Source organism: Aspergillus campestris (assembly GCF_002847485.1).
Source record: "Aspergillus campestris IBT 28561 chromosome Unknown P168scaffold_11, whole genome shotgun sequence".
Taxonomy (NCBI): Eukaryota; Fungi; Ascomycota; class Eurotiomycetes; order Eurotiales; family Aspergillaceae; genus Aspergillus; species Aspergillus campestris.
Window position 1 is genome coordinate 782,403 of NW_020194346.1, and position 16,147 is coordinate 798,549.

General features: G+C 52.4%; 6 protein-coding genes across 6 annotated transcripts; 4 read left to right on the plus strand and 2 right to left on the minus strand.

Annotated features, from left to right (window-relative positions):
- Window positions 1–831: 831 nt before the first annotated feature.
- On the plus strand, window positions 832–3,030 carry P168DRAFT_258246 (putative thiamine pyrophosphate enzyme). Its single transcript, XM_024834592.1, has 4 exons — window positions 832–878; window positions 955–997; window positions 1,066–1,188; window positions 1,308–3,030. Coding segments are annotated over exons 1-4 (1,803 nt in total). The 5' UTR covers window positions 832–876; the 3' UTR covers window positions 2,943–3,030.
- A 475-nt stretch (window positions 3,031–3,505) lies between these two features.
- On the plus strand, window positions 3,506–5,121 carry P168DRAFT_274074 (putative 2-methylcitrate dehydratase (PrpD); the record flags this gene model as incomplete). Its single annotated transcript, XM_024835401.1, has 2 exons — window positions 3,506–3,882; window positions 3,995–5,121. Exons 1-2 carry the CDS (start codon window positions 3,564–3,566, stop codon window positions 5,119–5,121), a joined length of 1,446 nt encoding a protein of 481 aa, XP_024690181.1. The 5' UTR covers window positions 3,506–3,563.
- A 118-nt stretch (window positions 5,122–5,239) lies between these two features.
- On the minus strand, window positions 5,240–6,713 carry P168DRAFT_321170 (alpha-ketoacid dehydrogenase kinase family protein; the record flags this gene model as incomplete). The annotated part of the gene is made up of 2 exons (XM_024840435.1): window positions 5,240–6,434; window positions 6,496–6,713. The coding sequence occupies 2 exons, from the start codon at window positions 6,711–6,713 to the stop codon at window positions 5,240–5,242; spliced, it is 1,413 nt and encodes a 470-aa protein (XP_024690182.1).
- A 731-nt stretch (window positions 6,714–7,444) lies between these two features.
- P168DRAFT_321171 (uncharacterized protein) lies at window positions 7,445–7,873 on the minus strand (the record flags this gene model as incomplete). Its single annotated transcript, XM_024840436.1, has 4 exons — window positions 7,445–7,535; window positions 7,617–7,685; window positions 7,746–7,786; window positions 7,859–7,873. The coding sequence occupies 4 exons, from the start codon at window positions 7,871–7,873 to the stop codon at window positions 7,445–7,447; spliced, it is 216 nt and encodes a 71-aa protein (XP_024690183.1).
- A 1,826-nt stretch (window positions 7,874–9,699) lies between these two features.
- On the plus strand, window positions 9,700–13,693 carry P168DRAFT_258253 (GTPase BMS1). The gene is made up of 4 exons (XM_024834593.1): window positions 9,700–9,845; window positions 9,954–10,024; window positions 10,089–10,178; window positions 10,246–13,693. The coding sequence occupies exons 1-4, from the start codon at window positions 9,791–9,793 to the stop codon at window positions 13,558–13,560; spliced, it is 3,531 nt and encodes a 1,176-aa protein (XP_024690184.1). The 5' UTR covers window positions 9,700–9,790; the 3' UTR covers window positions 13,561–13,693.
- Window positions 13,694–14,385: 692 nt separating this feature from the next.
- Window positions 14,386–16,070, plus strand: P168DRAFT_292688 (uncharacterized protein). Its single transcript, XM_024837641.1, has 2 exons — window positions 14,386–14,921; window positions 14,974–16,070. Exons 1-2 carry the CDS (start codon window positions 14,421–14,423, stop codon window positions 15,922–15,924), a joined length of 1,452 nt encoding a protein of 483 aa, XP_024690185.1. The 5' UTR covers window positions 14,386–14,420; the 3' UTR covers window positions 15,925–16,070.
- Window positions 16,071–16,147: the final 77 nt, after the last annotated feature.

A 16,147-nucleotide genomic window follows, 5' to 3' on the forward strand; every position in this document is an offset into this window, starting at 1 on the left:
CCAGCTTTACAAAATCATGAGCTGAACTCATAGAGTACTAGAGTACTATCAATTTGTGTTCATGAACACTGAGGTGCGTTTGACTAAGAAGTATCCTTTTACTAAGTAGATCAAGGTACAGATACTTGCACTGGAAGCGCTGGACAGTGACACTTGTGTTAGAACTTTTATTAACAGTGTTTCTAGAGAAGATAATTTTTGATCTTCCATATCGACTAGATATGATGTTTATGTTTTACTTGTGTTTTTCCTTCTGCTTTTTCTTTTCAAATTTTTCGCCTTCATTTTCAGTTTCATTTTTTTCATTTTTTTTATATCTGTTTGGATATTTTCAGGACAGAGATTACTAGAAGCGGAGATAGGCGTACTCATAGGAAGGCACCTCGGATTTTTTGAAGTTACAACTGACTGGATGTATTGGGCGATACCACCTTACTCTAGTTCCATAGACCCTTATAAATATATGCCCCGAAAACGGCCTACTACATTTAAACTAAACAATAGAACAGTGGATCGCATCACCCACGAGGCGAATAAATTTTCACAGCGTGGTAAATCTAGTTCAAGATGTAACAAAATACTCGTCCCCAATAGTTAGTAGTTTAAAACTTAAGTACTAACACAACAAAGAGCGATTCTTTGTGTTGGAGTTGGAGTCCAAGTAGTGACCCCGCATAGCAGCGGAATTCGTCCGATTATTCGGTTAGGGTTAGTGCAGTGGGTGCTTCGGGGTTAAGGCCGATCTTCGAGTATCACTACTTGATGAAGCTTAAAGAAGGTTCAACTTCCCCGTTGAACTGTTTTTATCCTGCTTCTTCTTCTTTGTACTACTCGCCATTCTCCAGTTTCCCACGACAGTCTGTGGATTGACTTAAAATGTATGTGGTGAACCATATTGCTGGAGTTCTTCAATTTCCCGATATTTCCAATGCAGCAACGCTAAGACGTAGGTAGGGTATATACTGCATCGTTCGCCTTTTTTGAGGCGCTATGGGAGGTATGTCTGTCGATGAAATCTCCTGGTTCTGGCTTGTTTGTGCTCGGACTTGAGCTGACTGGTTCTAGGCTGGGGTCACTCATGTGTTTGTCAACCTGGGCTCTGACCATCCCTCGATCCTCGAAGCCATGGTCAAAGGTCAAAAGGAAAAGCCAAATGAGTTTCCAAAAATCATCACTTGTCCCAATGAGGTGAGTTGGTCAATGTTTGATCATGTTTAGTGCAGCCCAGCGCTTGTAGCATCTCGGACTGTGTCGGCTGTTCCTGCTTGAACCTTCGGCTAACCCCACATTTATCTCCATCTCCACAGATGGTGGCACTATCCATGGCAGACGGCTATGCTCGCTTGACGGGCAAGCCCCAGTGTGTCATAGTCCATGTCGACGTCGGCACCCAGGGCCTGGCCGCCGCTGTGCACAATGCTTCCTGCGGTCGCGCGCCAGTCTTGATCTTTGCCGGGTTGTCCCCTTTCACTATCGAAGGGGAAATGCGTGGTTCCCGCACGGAATACATACATTGGATCCAAGATGTACCCGACCAGAAGCAGATCGTTTCTCAGTACTGCCGGTACTCCGGGGAGATCAAGACTGGCAAGAACGTCAAGCAAATGGTCAACCGCGCCCTGCAGTTCGCTACCAGCGACCCCAAGGGACCGGTTTATTTGTGCGGCGCTCGGGAAATTATGGAGGAGGAGCTTGTCCCCTACAAGGTTGACGCGAATGTGTGGAGCCCTGTTGCGCCGTCTGCCCTGCCGTCGGAGGGCGTGGAATTAATCGCCTCCGAGCTCGCTGCCGCAAAGGAGCCTCTAGCCATCGTTGGCTACTCCGGCCGAAATGCACCAGGTGTTCAGGAGCTAGTCAACCTGGCTGATACATTCAAGGGCCTCCGTGTGCTGGACACCGGTGGTTGCGACATGTGCTTCCCTGGCGACCACCCAGCCTCTCTGGGCATGCGATACGGGAACCACGAGGCCATCAAAACGGCCGACTTCATCCTCGTGGCGGACTGCGATGTCCCTTGGATCCCAACCCAGTGCAAGCCGTCTGACTCGGCAAAGATCATCCACGTTGATGTCGATCCGCTCAAGCAGCAGATGCCCGTCTTTTACATCAATTCCTCGGCGACTTTCCGCGCCGAGTCCGCCACGGCCTTCAAGCAGCTCAACGAATACGTTGCCTCCAACCCCTCTCTCCGCGATCTTGCCACCTCCCCAGAGAACCTTGCCCGCGGCCGCCGCCGCGAAGAAGAATACAGACAACGGCGCCAAGCCACCGCAAACCTCGCCGTCGTCCCCGCAGGCGGCGCCACCGCCCCGCTAAACGCATCCTATCTCATGCAACAGGTCCGACAAGGCTGCCCAATGGACACAATCTGGGCCATCGAAGCCGTGACCCTCAGCACACTCATCGCAGACCAAATCGCCGCAACCCACCCCAACTCCTGGATCAACTGCGGCGGCGGCGGCCTGGGCTGGTCCGGCGGCGGCGCGCTGGGAATCAAGCTCGCGACGGACATCCAGCACGGCGGCACCAACAAGGGCAAATTCGTCTGCCAGGTCGTCGGCGACGGCACCTTCCTCTTCTCCGTCCCGGGGTCCGTCTACTGGATTGCCAAGCGGTACAATATCCCCGTGTTGACCATCGTGCTGAACAATAAGGGCTGGAACGCGCCCCGGCGCAGCATGCTTCTCGTGCACCCCGAGGGAGACGGCTCTCGTGCCACCAACGAGGATCTGAATATCTCGTTTGCGCCCTCGCCTGATTATGCGGGTATCGCGAAGGCGGCGTCTGGTGGGACTGTGTGGGCTGGTCGGGCTGCTACTGTCGCTGAGCTGGGCAGGTTATTGCCCGAGGCTGTTAGGAGCGTACAGAGTGGGACGGCTGCTGTTCTGGAGGCGCAGTTGGATGGTACGGTGGGGAAGTATGTGCAGAAGAGCAGCCTTTAGGTGGGAGTATCCCTATCTAGTCTTTGAGCGGACTCGAGCATCCTGGGAGTTTGGGGATATGATGCGGATATGTGACATATTGTACAGGTGAATGCGCGTGGAATGAAGCTGTAGACAGATGAATGAAGCGTATAACTCGGGGTTTCCCTCGACATATGTTCTCGCGTAGGTGTGACACGACAGCAGAATCAAGTGGGGTTGTGTCTCGTGCATTAGTTCGATGCACTGCATCTTCCCGACTTGCTGCTTGGCGCTTGAAGCGCATCGATGCCTTTCTATCCGTATATACTACTGATATGTGCCAATGGATGCATAGTATCTGGATCTTCGGGAATTGTAGATAGAGTAGAACTATAGACAGTCATAATCATCCCTCAGTGACTATACCTTCCTTGGGTACCATGGGCTTGTACCAATCTCTCAAATTCAAGCTGATCATCGGCACATTTCTCATACACTCGGGATATTCATACCCACTGGTAACACCATGCTCCAAAAGCCCAACTCCTCATAACCTCCCAGTCCCCAGCCCAATCCACATCCTCCCACCATCCCACCCATTCCTCCCCCAGCACCAAACATCCAAACATCCAACCACTCCACAGCACAACACAACACAAAATGACCTACGACGCCCCCATCCTAGCCCTAGCCGACTACATCCACAACCACCAAATAACAGGCCCCTCAGCATTCACCTCCGCCCGCACCGCCCTCCTCGACGCTCTAGGATGCGCCATCGAAACAGCTTCCAAGAGCCCTGACTGCCGCGCAATGCTCGGCCCTCCGGTCCCGGGCACGGTTGTGCCCTATGGGTTCCGCGTGCCGGGAACAGCGCACACTGTTGATCCCGTGAAAGGGGCTTTCGATATGGGCGTCTTGATCCGGTATCTTGATCATAATGATGCGCTGGGGGGGAAGGAATGGGGGCATCCATCTGGTATGTACCTATCTCTTCTACCCTTTTACCCACTCCCACCCTCGCCTTTTTGAAATCTAGAGGCCTAACCGCAAGACCGAGAGCGCGAGCCCAATTGATGCAACCAAAAAAGACAACCTAGGCGCCATCCTCCCCGTAATGGCCTGGCTCGCACAGTCCAACTCACACAAACACACAGGTCCCCCTCTCACAATGCGCACCCTCCTCACAGCCCTCATAAAAGCCTACGAGATCCAAGGCGTCTACCAAATGAGTAACGCTTTCAACGCCTTCGGCATCGACCACGTCATTCTCGTGAAACTTGCCTCTGCGGCCGTCACATCCTGGCTGCTGGGCCTGACGCACGCGCAGACCTGCGCTGTGATCTCGCATGTCTGGGCGGACGGACACCCGAGTCGTGTTTATCGCTCTGCGGCGAGTACCGTGTCGAGGAAGGGCTGGGCGGCGGGTGATGCGTGTATGCGGGCGGTGCATCTTGCGCTGCTGGTGAGGGCGGGGCAGGGTGGAATTCCGCGGGTGTTGACGGCGAGGCCGTTTGGGTTTTGGGCGAGGACGTTTGGGGAGGAGGGATTTGACTTTCCCAGGGCGTTGGGGTGTTGGACTGTGGGGAATGTGTTGTTTAAGGTTGTGCCTGTTGAGGGGCATGCTGTTGCTGCTGTTGAGGGGGCTTTGGTGCAGGGGGGGAGGTTGAGGGGGAGGGAGGGAGGAGTGGATGGGATTGAGGTGGTTGAGGTTAGGACGACGAGAGCGGCGGATATGATCATCAGTAAGACAGGGCCGTTGCGAAATGCGGCTGATAGGGACCATTGTTTGCAGTTTGTTGTTGCGTTGGCTCTGTTGAAGGGTGCGCCTCCTGAGGTGGAGGATTATTGGGATGATGGGCCCTGGGTGACAAGCGCGGAGCTGGAGGCTTTGCGGCGTAGGGTTGTTGTGGTGGTGGATGAAGGGCTGACGGCGGATTATTTGGATCTGGATAAGAAGAGTATTGGCTCTGGGGTGACGGTTCGGCTGCGTGATGGCACTGTCCTGCCGGAGGTGTTGGTGGAGTATCCTGTTGGTCATGTTAAGAACCCTGCGACGGCGGCGGCCGTGCGTGAGAAGTTCTGGAAGAATATGCGTCTTATGTTCACTGACGGGGAGATTGAAGAGGTCTTGAAGGCTGTTGACCAGGACGATTTGGGTGTTGCGGAATTTGTTGACCTCTTCTCTCGCGGGACGTCTGCGAACTCACGGCTGTAGTCCCGGTCTCTTGATGTGGAAGAAAGGGAATGACGGTACCATTCGATGATAGTGTTATTACAGCGATGTACTATTGATTGGGTAGTGTACAAGATTGTAAAAGCGAATATGTAGGCCATTATCGGACCCTGCCAACTCCTTCTAGAGTTAAATAAACATCGGTTCCCCAACCCCAAAGGCTCTGAACAGAAATACTGCCTCCAAAGTACTCTGCGTAGGCTCTGCTCAGAGGGAGCCCGTATCCAAGTCCCGCAATACTACTCAACTGGCCACTGTTGGCCGAGATCGTGTTGAGGGCATCCATGTTGCCATTATCCGGGTCCGTCTCATATTCCGCGAAAGTCGTAAAGCTGTAGGACCAAATATTGGGTACCACCTCGGGAGGAATGCCGCCGCCTCTATCCCGGATTCTGATCGTGATGCTCTGCGACGACGGGGCTGAATGCTTGATCGACTCGTTTGCGTCAGCAGTCCCGACAACGGTGTCCATTTGAATTCCCACATCGGTATCGGACTGGACGACATCTTGTGCTGTCGATCGCGCAGGTAGCGGTCGGCGCTCTGCTGGTACGTCCGGGGCGGCAGCGATGGTTACCTCGATGGGTTCCCGCTCATTCCCGCATTCAATCACAGCTCTGAATGAGTTCTTCAACAGCTCCGTGAGGATGTACTCTATGTGCACAGGCACATGCGCGAAAGATGCGCTCTCCTGCCCGTCAATCTTCACCCGTGGGCGCACACCGTATCTGAGTTCACAGATCTCGCCCACAAAATCCTCGCATGTCCGCACGATGCGCGCTGGTTGCAGAGCCGTATCAATCACCCCGATATAATTCGGCGGAGCAGGGCCTTTGAACGCTTCCCGAGCGCCTTCTTGACCACTTTGTTCTGGCTGCGAGGCAAAGTGCAACGCTAGGTGCTGCTCGGCAATCAGGCGGGTGCCAATCCTCGCACGCAGGTGGGTATCGAGGAACCGGGTCACTTCAGCGGGATCAATGTACCTTCGACACTCCAGAAAACCGCGTGCAAGGACCGGGATCGTATTGGAGTGCGTATCTACAAGGTCTGCGAGTACCTCTGCAAATTGGTTCTCTTCTTCCAATGTTGTGACCTGACGCTTCTGATACGGCAGCAAGGTCGACAGCGAGTGGAGGTAATTATTGTAGATTTCCGACACATGGGGGTTCGAGACGATGATAAACGGCAAGTTTCGCAGTGCTTCAATTCGAGATGCCAGTCGGGCTGGGAGGAGGGAAAGCGTAAAATTCGCCGAAGCCAGAAGCGCATCCTTGGATAACGGTGGGCGCCCGTGTCTGAACCATCCACAACATTAGTCTATCTAATCGTTTTCATTTCTTCCGGTTTCACACTCACTTGAGCAAATCAGCCAATGTCAGTGGACGTCGACGGCTAGATGCCAGGCGTGCGACCTCATCGTTCGCTCCATGGGCAAAGGGGTAGGAAGGTGTTGCACGGCGGAACCCAGGAAAGGCTGAAAACCGTCGTGTTTGGGGGACAATCCCTGGCGAAATAGCACTACGCCGGATGGCGCATCTCGCAGACAGCGTCTGGAGAGCCTTGTGTATGGCCATAGTCGATATCAGACATCCTGCGACACGCTGAGGTGATCGGGTCAAAGAATGTGGGAGGCTTAACAGCATATCTCCGAGCCCCATTCAGATGACGGTTGAACGATCGGTTGATTGGGGAAGATCGCCGCAGTCACCGCCATCACGTGGACGCTATCCCGCTTTGGGATTGACGCGCAAAGGGCACGCACGGCAACAAACGGAGTAACTGCAGACCGCAGATCTGTATGCTCTAACTATCTTGACTCTCAAGGTTGGGCATACATGAAGCCCAATCGATATTACACACGCCTGCCGCGGCTAGCCGATCTTTGATTGCAGTAGTAGGACTAACTAGTTTCGGTGGGACAGGCGTCGTACTACTTTATACACACTACAGTATCCATATTATTGCGGAGTACATCAACAAATATTGAGATAGAACTACGGAATTAATTATCCGGATGGTTTCTCAAGGATGTTCATCATCGACAAACAATCTTAGCGAATAGCCTTTGGAATTGCTACTGTTTCTTGATTGAACAATGTACCCGAGCCGAGTATCCGAAGCTTTGCAGGACAGACTCGGCGGTGCGGGCTTTGGCTTGTAAGAAATAATATTCATAAGTCGTACATATCAGTCGGCCGCCATAGTCCATACAGGGTCATATTTCCAGGGCTGGAGTGGCTGATGGCTCTGCCAAATCGAGAAGAACGAATCTGAAGCAGAACCCTCCAATACGCCCCTTCGCGGTTTAGACCTGGGTCTTCATTTCACCATCCTGCTCAACATGGACATGCTCGTTTGTTTCAAGAGCACGAACGGCATCCGCCGGGTATTCAACACTTTTGGAGGGTCAGTAAATTGTACGGCTGCAGGGTTTGGTGTGGATTCGATCCAGCAGCCAAAGCGGAGGGCAGTCTTACGTGAAACCTTTGATAAGGCTGAACTCGTGCTTGATATCGCCGCCTTCCTTCCTGGCCTGCTCCTTTGCTCTATTGTTGAGAGACCCAAGGTCAGTGGTGGTCGATCGGATAGGTTCAAAGGTGTCTCACTTCTCTAGTTCCTCAGGGGGAGCATCCTTCCGGAGGGTAACCTGCCAGACCGCCGAGTTAGTACCATATTTTAGGCGGGGTTGACGAGGAGTTGTTATAGGGGCGCCACAAACGTTGTAGAGAGTCATTTTTAAAGGTGGGTTAGACGATATCGAGCGATTATTAAAAAATTTGGGGGTGTGTAGAGGACGAATTGACTTGGAAATCGTTGAGAGGAGAGACACGGTGCGGTCCTTTAGTGGGTGTAAGAAGAAAAAGGAGGTAGAGGGAGTCGAAAGTTGGAAAGGCTGTGTTTCGGCAGGTGGGAAAGGAGCGGATCTTATAAGAGTCCAGGTGGGTAGGTACAACAAGTAGTCGTGGTTTAGTAGTATCTAGGCTGCTACCAGTGCGGGGATGACTCCAATCTAAAGCTGATAAGAGGAGGGACCAGGTTGGAAAAGGGCTTTGGTGGTGTCTTTGCCGGTTTCATACTACAGATGTCTATTTTCCTCGAATCGCGCCATTCCCAGCAGCCTGATGGTGATCTTGACTTTGATTTAACCACGGTTTCTGCGGTTTTCTACCACCAGATACCTGGCCACTCACTGATAAGCAGGTTGTTAATATTACTGCCTAATAATTACCTCATTATCTTGTCAAACAATCCAGTACACTACTCACAGGTAATACCCCGCGGCAGAATCTTGTAACCTTGATTGACTGTGGCTGTGGACAGGTGGCAGTGTTTACAACGTCACCTACCCACGTTGATGCATTATGATGCCAGCGGGGATCCGCGATGACGATATCCCACCAAGGCGGGGCAGTCACGTGTTACCCACCCACCTTCGTCTGTGACCGCAGATCAGGTGATCGCCTAATTTGTACTAGTCACTTTGTATGCATTGGAAAGAACGACCGGACACCTCTATCTGACCAGCGCGCTACTATATCAGGCTGGAATTCTCTATCGCAGGTCCAGCACCTACGGTGCTCTATTCCAATGCTTAGTCTCGGGGTGTCTGGCTACTTGAGCAACAGATACAGTGGCCTTTTGACCCAGTGGCACTCTAGAACCCGAGAGCTGGTATACCAAATGCGCGACCCCCACTTGGGAGGGTTAGATCTTGGGAGGTGACTATCAAGTTTGTTGGCCATGGCTACCATATTTTCCATCATTTCGTGCAAACTATCCCGGTTTCTTTGGACCGTGCCAAACCGACTGGTCAACAACGCAGTTCTAGCTGCTTCGCCAAGCGAAAATAACCCAAGGCTTTTCCGAACAAAATCATAGAAATGAAGGTATCAGCTGTACTACAATGGCCTCTTATCTAAGAAAACAACACTGGACACAATGACAAGTTGAAGTTATCGAAGAAATTGAAGTATACAATCGGATGATGGGTAGCGCCACTTGGAGCATAACTATATACTGTAGTTGAACTTTGCGCTCGACCTTAGAAATGTAGCTAAAGATTCTACAACAATACCTACAGTTTGCGGTAGAATATATCTACAGGATCATGTAGCCACGGCGTGAGGACCATCCGCCTAGGTCCGGTTTATGCCGCTATTGTAACATCTCGTCAACCTCTGCCCATATATGTGATATGCCGCCTATGGATTCGCAGGAGTTGTCAAAAAGTCGAGTACCAATGTGCTCTCAAGCATGCGACTCTGTGTGCTGACTTGTTACGAGAACTAGAGAGGCAAATATGGCGATTTGGCAGAGCTTTTCCCTTTTTGACACCTGATGGCTTTTTCTTGCTGATGATGCTCCCTCCATACGGTGGAAGAGCCCTTATCGATAAGCACCTTCCAGATGTGGAGTAGTGTGGTCCCTGCCTCAGGAATTACTTTTTCCCAGCAGAAACTTTTTTTGCCCGGGGAGATGGCGGCGCGGATAAACTCGACGCCGAGAAAGAAAATGGCAATGATAATTTTAGGATTGAGCTACATAGCTACAAGCCGAGTGAAACACCCTGTCGACGCTTTGATTTCTCGTTAAATCTTGATTTTCGCGCAGGAGGGGTCTATCGAAAGGTCACCGACCTTTCGTCTTAATCATGGACCAGTCAAACAGGAGCCATCGCCCTGCGAAGGAGAAGAAAAAGTATGAAGGTATGTGAATGCACCTCTAGTTTGATGCTTTTCAGTCGCAAAAACATCCAACGTTGCCCCATGTCTTTTTGTAAGGTCTTCAGGCTAACTCCGTTTTTTCTGATCCAGGCTCCAATCCGAAAGCCTTTGCATACGCGAATCCCGGAAAGTTGAACCGACAGGGCGCGCGATCGGATGATGTATGTACAGCTGAGATCGGAACTGGTTAATGGGGCTTGGCCGCTAACATCACGCTTCGTTCAGATCAAAGAAAAACGACTCCATGTACCCTTGGTCGACCGTATTCCCGAAGAGGCGCCGCCTCTCATTGTTGCGGTGGTCGGGCCCGCGGGGGTAAGTTTCAGCAGTCCATAGAAAAGTCCCCTCAACCAGATATGTCTAACAGGTGCACTTTTCACAGGTCGGGAAAACCACGCTCATCAAGTCTTTGATTCGGCGGTACACGAAGCAGTCCTTGAGCACAATCCAGGGGCCGCTGACTGTCGTCACATCTAAGCGACGACGATTGACCTTCCTCGAATCTCCCTCGGATTCGCTCGCGAGCATGATCGACATCGCCAAAATTGCGGATATCGTGCTTCTCATGATCGATGGCAACTATGGCTTTGAGATGGAAACTATGGAATTCTTGAATGTTCTGGCCTCCAGTGGTATGCCAGGTAACGTTTTCGGTATTCTTACGCATCTCGACCTGTTCAAGAAACAGAGTACTCTACAAGCCGCCAAAAAGCGGCTGAAGCACCGTTTCTGGAGCGAGCTGTACAACGGCGCAAAGCTTTTCTACCTTTCCGGTGTCGTTAACGGCCGCTACCCCGATCGCGAGGTGCACAACCTTTCCCGTTTCCTCTCCGTCATGAAAAACCCTCGGCCTTTGGTCTGGCGCAACTCCCATCCGTATGCGCTTGCGGACCGATTTTTGGATATCACACCGCCCACTGAAATCGAAGAGGACCCGAAGTGTGATCGGACCGTCGCCCTCTACGGATACCTCCGAGGCACGAACTTTCCCGCCTACGGAGCCCGAGTCCATGTCCCTGGTGTTGGCGACATGACGGTGGCCGGCATTGAATCTCTTCCTGACCCGTGCCCGACACCGTTCATGGACCAACAGCTTGCTAAAGAGGGAGGGAAAGCGAGCAAGCGTAGACTGGGAGAGAAGTCAAAACTACTCTTCGCGCCTATGTCAGATGTTGGTGGTGTTCTTGTTGACAAGGACGCTGTCTACATTGACGTCAAGACGAATAATTTTGAACGCAATGAGTATGACTCCGATGACGAGGACCGCGGCCTTGGAGAGCAGATGGTTCTCGGTTTGCAGGGCGAACGAAAACTGCTCGGTGAAGCCGATGGCGGAGTTCGCCTGTTCAGCGGCGGTGGAGCAATCGATCATCCCGATGACGAGGATGAGAACGTTGGAAGGAAGCATAAGAGATCAGTACGGTTCTTGGATGGAGAGGACGATCAAAAGGTATCATCCGAAGACGAAGGATTCGAAAGCGCCGATAACGAGGAAGACGAAGATTTGGATCAAGATGAAGCGGAGGACAGCGATGAAGATGACGCTGATGCGTCAGCACCTGCCGACTTCGAGGCCTCTTTCAAGGAGAAGCAGGATGGCAAAGTCCGCCCCGACCAGGCAGACATCGAGTTCGCGGACAGTGATTCTGATCTTGGCTCCGTATCCTCTGTTGAAGACCAAGACTTAGAGGACGACGAAGACGAGGACGACGAAGATGATGTTGACGAGGATGAAGGAGCGCTCCGATGGAAAGACAATATGTCCGACCACGCTCGCGCCCTCCATTCGAAGCGCCCGAAGTATCGCGTCGCCGACCTATCCCGTATGATGTACGACGAATCCATCACACCCACCGACGTGATCCGAAGATGGTCTGGCAAGGACGATGATGGCGAAGCAGAAGAGGAGACAGATGAAGAAGAAGGGGGGTTCCTCAAGAAGACAAATGCCGAAAAACACGAGCTATCGGAATTCCGCGCTGTTCCTGAGTATGACTACGAAGCGTTGGAGCAGAAATGGCAGGACGATGATCTGATCGAGTCGTTACGGGCCCGATTCACCACTGCCAGACTCTCCGGGGGGGATGACGAGGATGATTCGGATGTCGATGACGCTTTTGATGAAGATGATGAAGGAGACGGTGATTATGAAGATTTGGAATCCGGCGAAGTGTTCAACGGAATTGAAGACGGAAGCGACGGTGAAGATGAGGAAAAAGAGGAGGAGGGCCCTACCGATCTGGACGCCGAGCGTGAGCGCAATGCAAAGAAGAAAGAGGAGTTGAGATTACGTTTCGAGGAGGAAGATCGGGAAGGATTCGGAAACTCCAAAGACAAGTCCCGACAAGAGGGCGGAGGGGCCGAAGATGAATTCGGTGAGGATGACTGGTATGACGCGCAGAAGGCCAAGCTCCAGAAGCAGCTCGACATCAACCGCGCCGAATTCGATTCTCTTGATCCTGCGTCCAGGGCTCGTGCCGAAGGGTTCAAAGCGGGCACTTACGCTCGTATTGTCCTGGAGAACGTCCCTTGTGAATTTGCCACCAAATTCAACCCTCGCTTACCGGTGATTGTCGGTGGACTGGCACCCACGGAAGATCGATTTGGATACGTTCAAATCCGTATCAAGAGACACCGTTGGCATAAGAAGATCTTGAAGACCAATGATCCTTTGATCTTCTCCCTCGGCTGGCGTCGATTCCAGACCCTTCCCATCTACAGCACATCGGACAGTCGGACGCGCAACCGCTTGCTTAAGTACAGTCCGGAGCACATGCACTGCTCCGCGACCTTTTATGGTCCGCTGGTTGCGCCAAACACCGGATTCTGCTGCGTGCAGACGCTGTCGAACAAGACGCCCGGTTTCCGGATTGCGGCTACGGGCACCGTTTTGAACGTGGACGAGCATACCGAGATCGTCAAGAAACTCAAGTTGACCGGTGTTGCCTACAAGATCTTCAAGAACACGGCTTTCATCAAAGACATGTTCAACTCGTCGCTTGAGATTGCCAAGTTCGAAGGCGCATCGATCCGCACGGTATCTGGTGTTCGTGGTCAAATCAAACGCGCCTTAGCCAAGCCGGAAGGGTGCTTCCGAGCGACCTTCGAAGACAAGATTCTCATGAGCGACATTATCTTCCTGCGCGCCTGGTATCCGATCAAGCCCCACCGGTTCTACAACCCCGTGACAAACCTCCTCGACCAGGGCGAGGGAGAGTCCGATGGCGACGCATGGAAAGGCATGCGCCTCACGGGCCAAGTCCGGCACGAGAAGGGCATCGCCACGCCCCAGAACAAGGATTCGCGCTATGCCCCTGTTGAGCGTCCTACGCGGAACTTTAACCCGCTCCGTGTGCCTCGACAGCTCGCTACCGAACTTCCGTTCAAGTCCCAGATCACCAAGATGCGGAAGCACAAGGACCAGACGTACATGCAGAAGCGTGCTGTGGTTGTCGGCGGCGAAGAGAAGAAGGCGCGCGACCTCATGCAGAAGCTTACGACCCTGCGCGGCGACAAGCAAGCTAAGCGTGCCGCGAAGCAGGAGGAGCGCAGACAGGTCTACCGTGCCAAGGCGGCGGAAAGTCTGGAGAAGAAAACCGAGCGTGAAAAGAGAGAACGCGATGAGTACTGGCGTCGCGAGGGTAAGAAGCGCAAGAATCCTGAAGATGGTGGCGGTGGAGGTAAGAAGCGCAGGTGAAGATGTGATGTCGGAAGGATGGAGTGATACCGCTTGCTTATACATATTACGTTACTTACCGGTTGTTCGAAAAGTTGGGAGACAGTGTCCATATGTATCTAGATACTCTGCATGGTAGATGGCGTTTAAAAATAATATCCCATGTTTTGCTCCAATTCACCCCAGGCCCTGATAGCATCTGACGTTTTCGCCTGACAGCCCAGGCGGAGGCAGCGCACACGTGACCGTGCCGCGAACGCGTCGTTGACAGCACGGGATCGACGAGAGGAAAACGACCAGCGATCCCACCCACGAGCTCAAAGAGCCCAGAATCTTCCCACCGATCTTGTATATTCCCTCAATGTAGTGGCAATTGATCTTCACGTGCCTGTGGCATTCATTCTATCCCACTACCCCCCGCATTTCCATCCGTCGACTCGATCTGACGCCGAGCAAACTCGAGCGCGTTGTGTGGAGACCACCAGTAACGGTAGTCGGTACCTTTATTCCCACCCGCCGTTGGTCACGCCTTGCGCGTATAGACACCGCAGAAAGGCGCTCGCTTCCTTGCAGCATCTTGCAGAACGGGAGGGCGTCCGCAGATCGAGGGGGCTGTTTCATCACCGTCGGTGGGCCAGTGAGTGGCACGTTCCCAGCGAGCGGCTCCGCAACGGTCATTCCCGCGCCAACCTCCTCTTGACCCGGCCGGCGATCCGATCATTCGTGCCGCCGGCGACACAACAACCCCTCTCGACCCCGGAGAGGGATCCATGCGTTGATGTCTTTTGTCGCGCATTTAACAGTGGATTTTTTACTTAGATCGGATGCCGCTGGAGATTGATATTTGTTAGAAGTCGGTATCTTGCTTGCCCTGTCGAATGATGGGTACTTCGCTGCATCTGGATCGCAGACACGTGCAGTCGGCGCAAACTTCCGGTCTGCAGATGGACCCTCGAACTACTGCGGATGCAGCTGCTCGGAGTCGTGGCCAATTGAGCCAGGATAAATTATTTGACGGTTCAATACATAGTTCGGATCATAATTTTGGTTCCCGGAGTCCACGATCCATATCGCCTAAGGCTATACAAAATACACCAAAAGTCGCGGAGGAAATACAATTTGAGACAACGCGAATGGGCGCGGGTGGTCGAATAAATGGGCAGCAGATGAGACAGGATCCATTGCTGTCTGGCGTGCAAAGCAAGGGGGCCCACTCGATCGTTGAACCACTATCACGCTCGCCAAAAACTGCTGTGGGGCAAAGAGGGACAGCGGCTGGTGTAATCAAACCTCCTGGGGATACGGATGTCAGCCCAAGGAGTATTGAAAGGCGACGTTCAAGAAGCATTGGCTCTGGCGCACGTGGGAGCAGAATTGCAGCGGTATGTTTTCCAAATCAGCATACACTTAGGGTATATGCTGACAGTCGTCTAGTTGTCGGTGCACCTCCGCACTCGCCTGTCGTATGCTGCTGCCAAGGTAGAAAAGAGTCGCAAGAGTCAAAGCGCACAGATTCAATTACCATCGGGGTTTCTTTTAGATGATTCCCAAGGCCTTGATGGCCCGGACGGTGGACGCCTTAGGGACGCTGCCTCGCCAGATGGTACGACCGTCTCCGCGCCAGACCCTCCTGGAGCCTCTCATATCTATCCTCTCAATGGCACCCCACGGTTACTTCCAGCAGGGAGCTCAGAAAACCACACTCAAACAAGGCAACTTGAACCGTCAAAGTCACCAACATCGTCGGAGTTGTCGATTCCGAAACTCGCTCCTCCCGTGGACATCGTCTCTGGTAGTAGCAACCGCAGACGACCGAATCCAAACGAACCATCCATTCACGATCATCGCACTCCCATTTCCCTTCACCGACGACATCACTCACAGCAAGAATTCAGCCTACAAAGGCCTTTTATAGGCCCAGACACCGTACTAGTACCAGGAACACCACCCCTCCGACCAACGGGATACCCGAACCATATCCCATTTAACGGGATGTCCAGCCAGGACCGACACTCGCAGAATACCTCCATGGAGCAGGACGCCATTGAGACTTTATTATTCATGTCTAGCCCAGGAAATTCAGGCTACCGCTCCAACTCCCAGCCCTCTCAGCAACAGAACCATTTTCCCAGCAGCATTGGAGCGTCAACTGGCGCATGGACTCGGAACTCACAATCCGATCATAACAATCGTCAAACCATATGTAAAAAAGAAGCTCTAGAATCAGGTCTAGAGGCTAATGCTGGGGACGAAATCGACCGTATGCTCGATCAGATGGAAAGTGACAGCGAAGACGAAAAGCCTTTTGTTCGAGATATGGCAAAGAAGGCAATCATTAAAAAAGAAAGCACCAGTGATCAGGATCGCAGGGCTTTGTCTGGGTAAGGAAAGAACCTAGACTGTCCTTTCACTTGAGACATGATCCGAGACCATATTTGGCCGGGGGGTTGGGCCTGCATTCTATCTACCCTGGTAGCTTCCTCACATTGCACATAACATCTTCATTACAAAACATTGGTGTTACGACTTGGACAGGCTTGATTTGCCCACCATAGATAGCAAAATGGAGTTTCACATCTAACCATTGAATTCTCAACTGCCAATATCG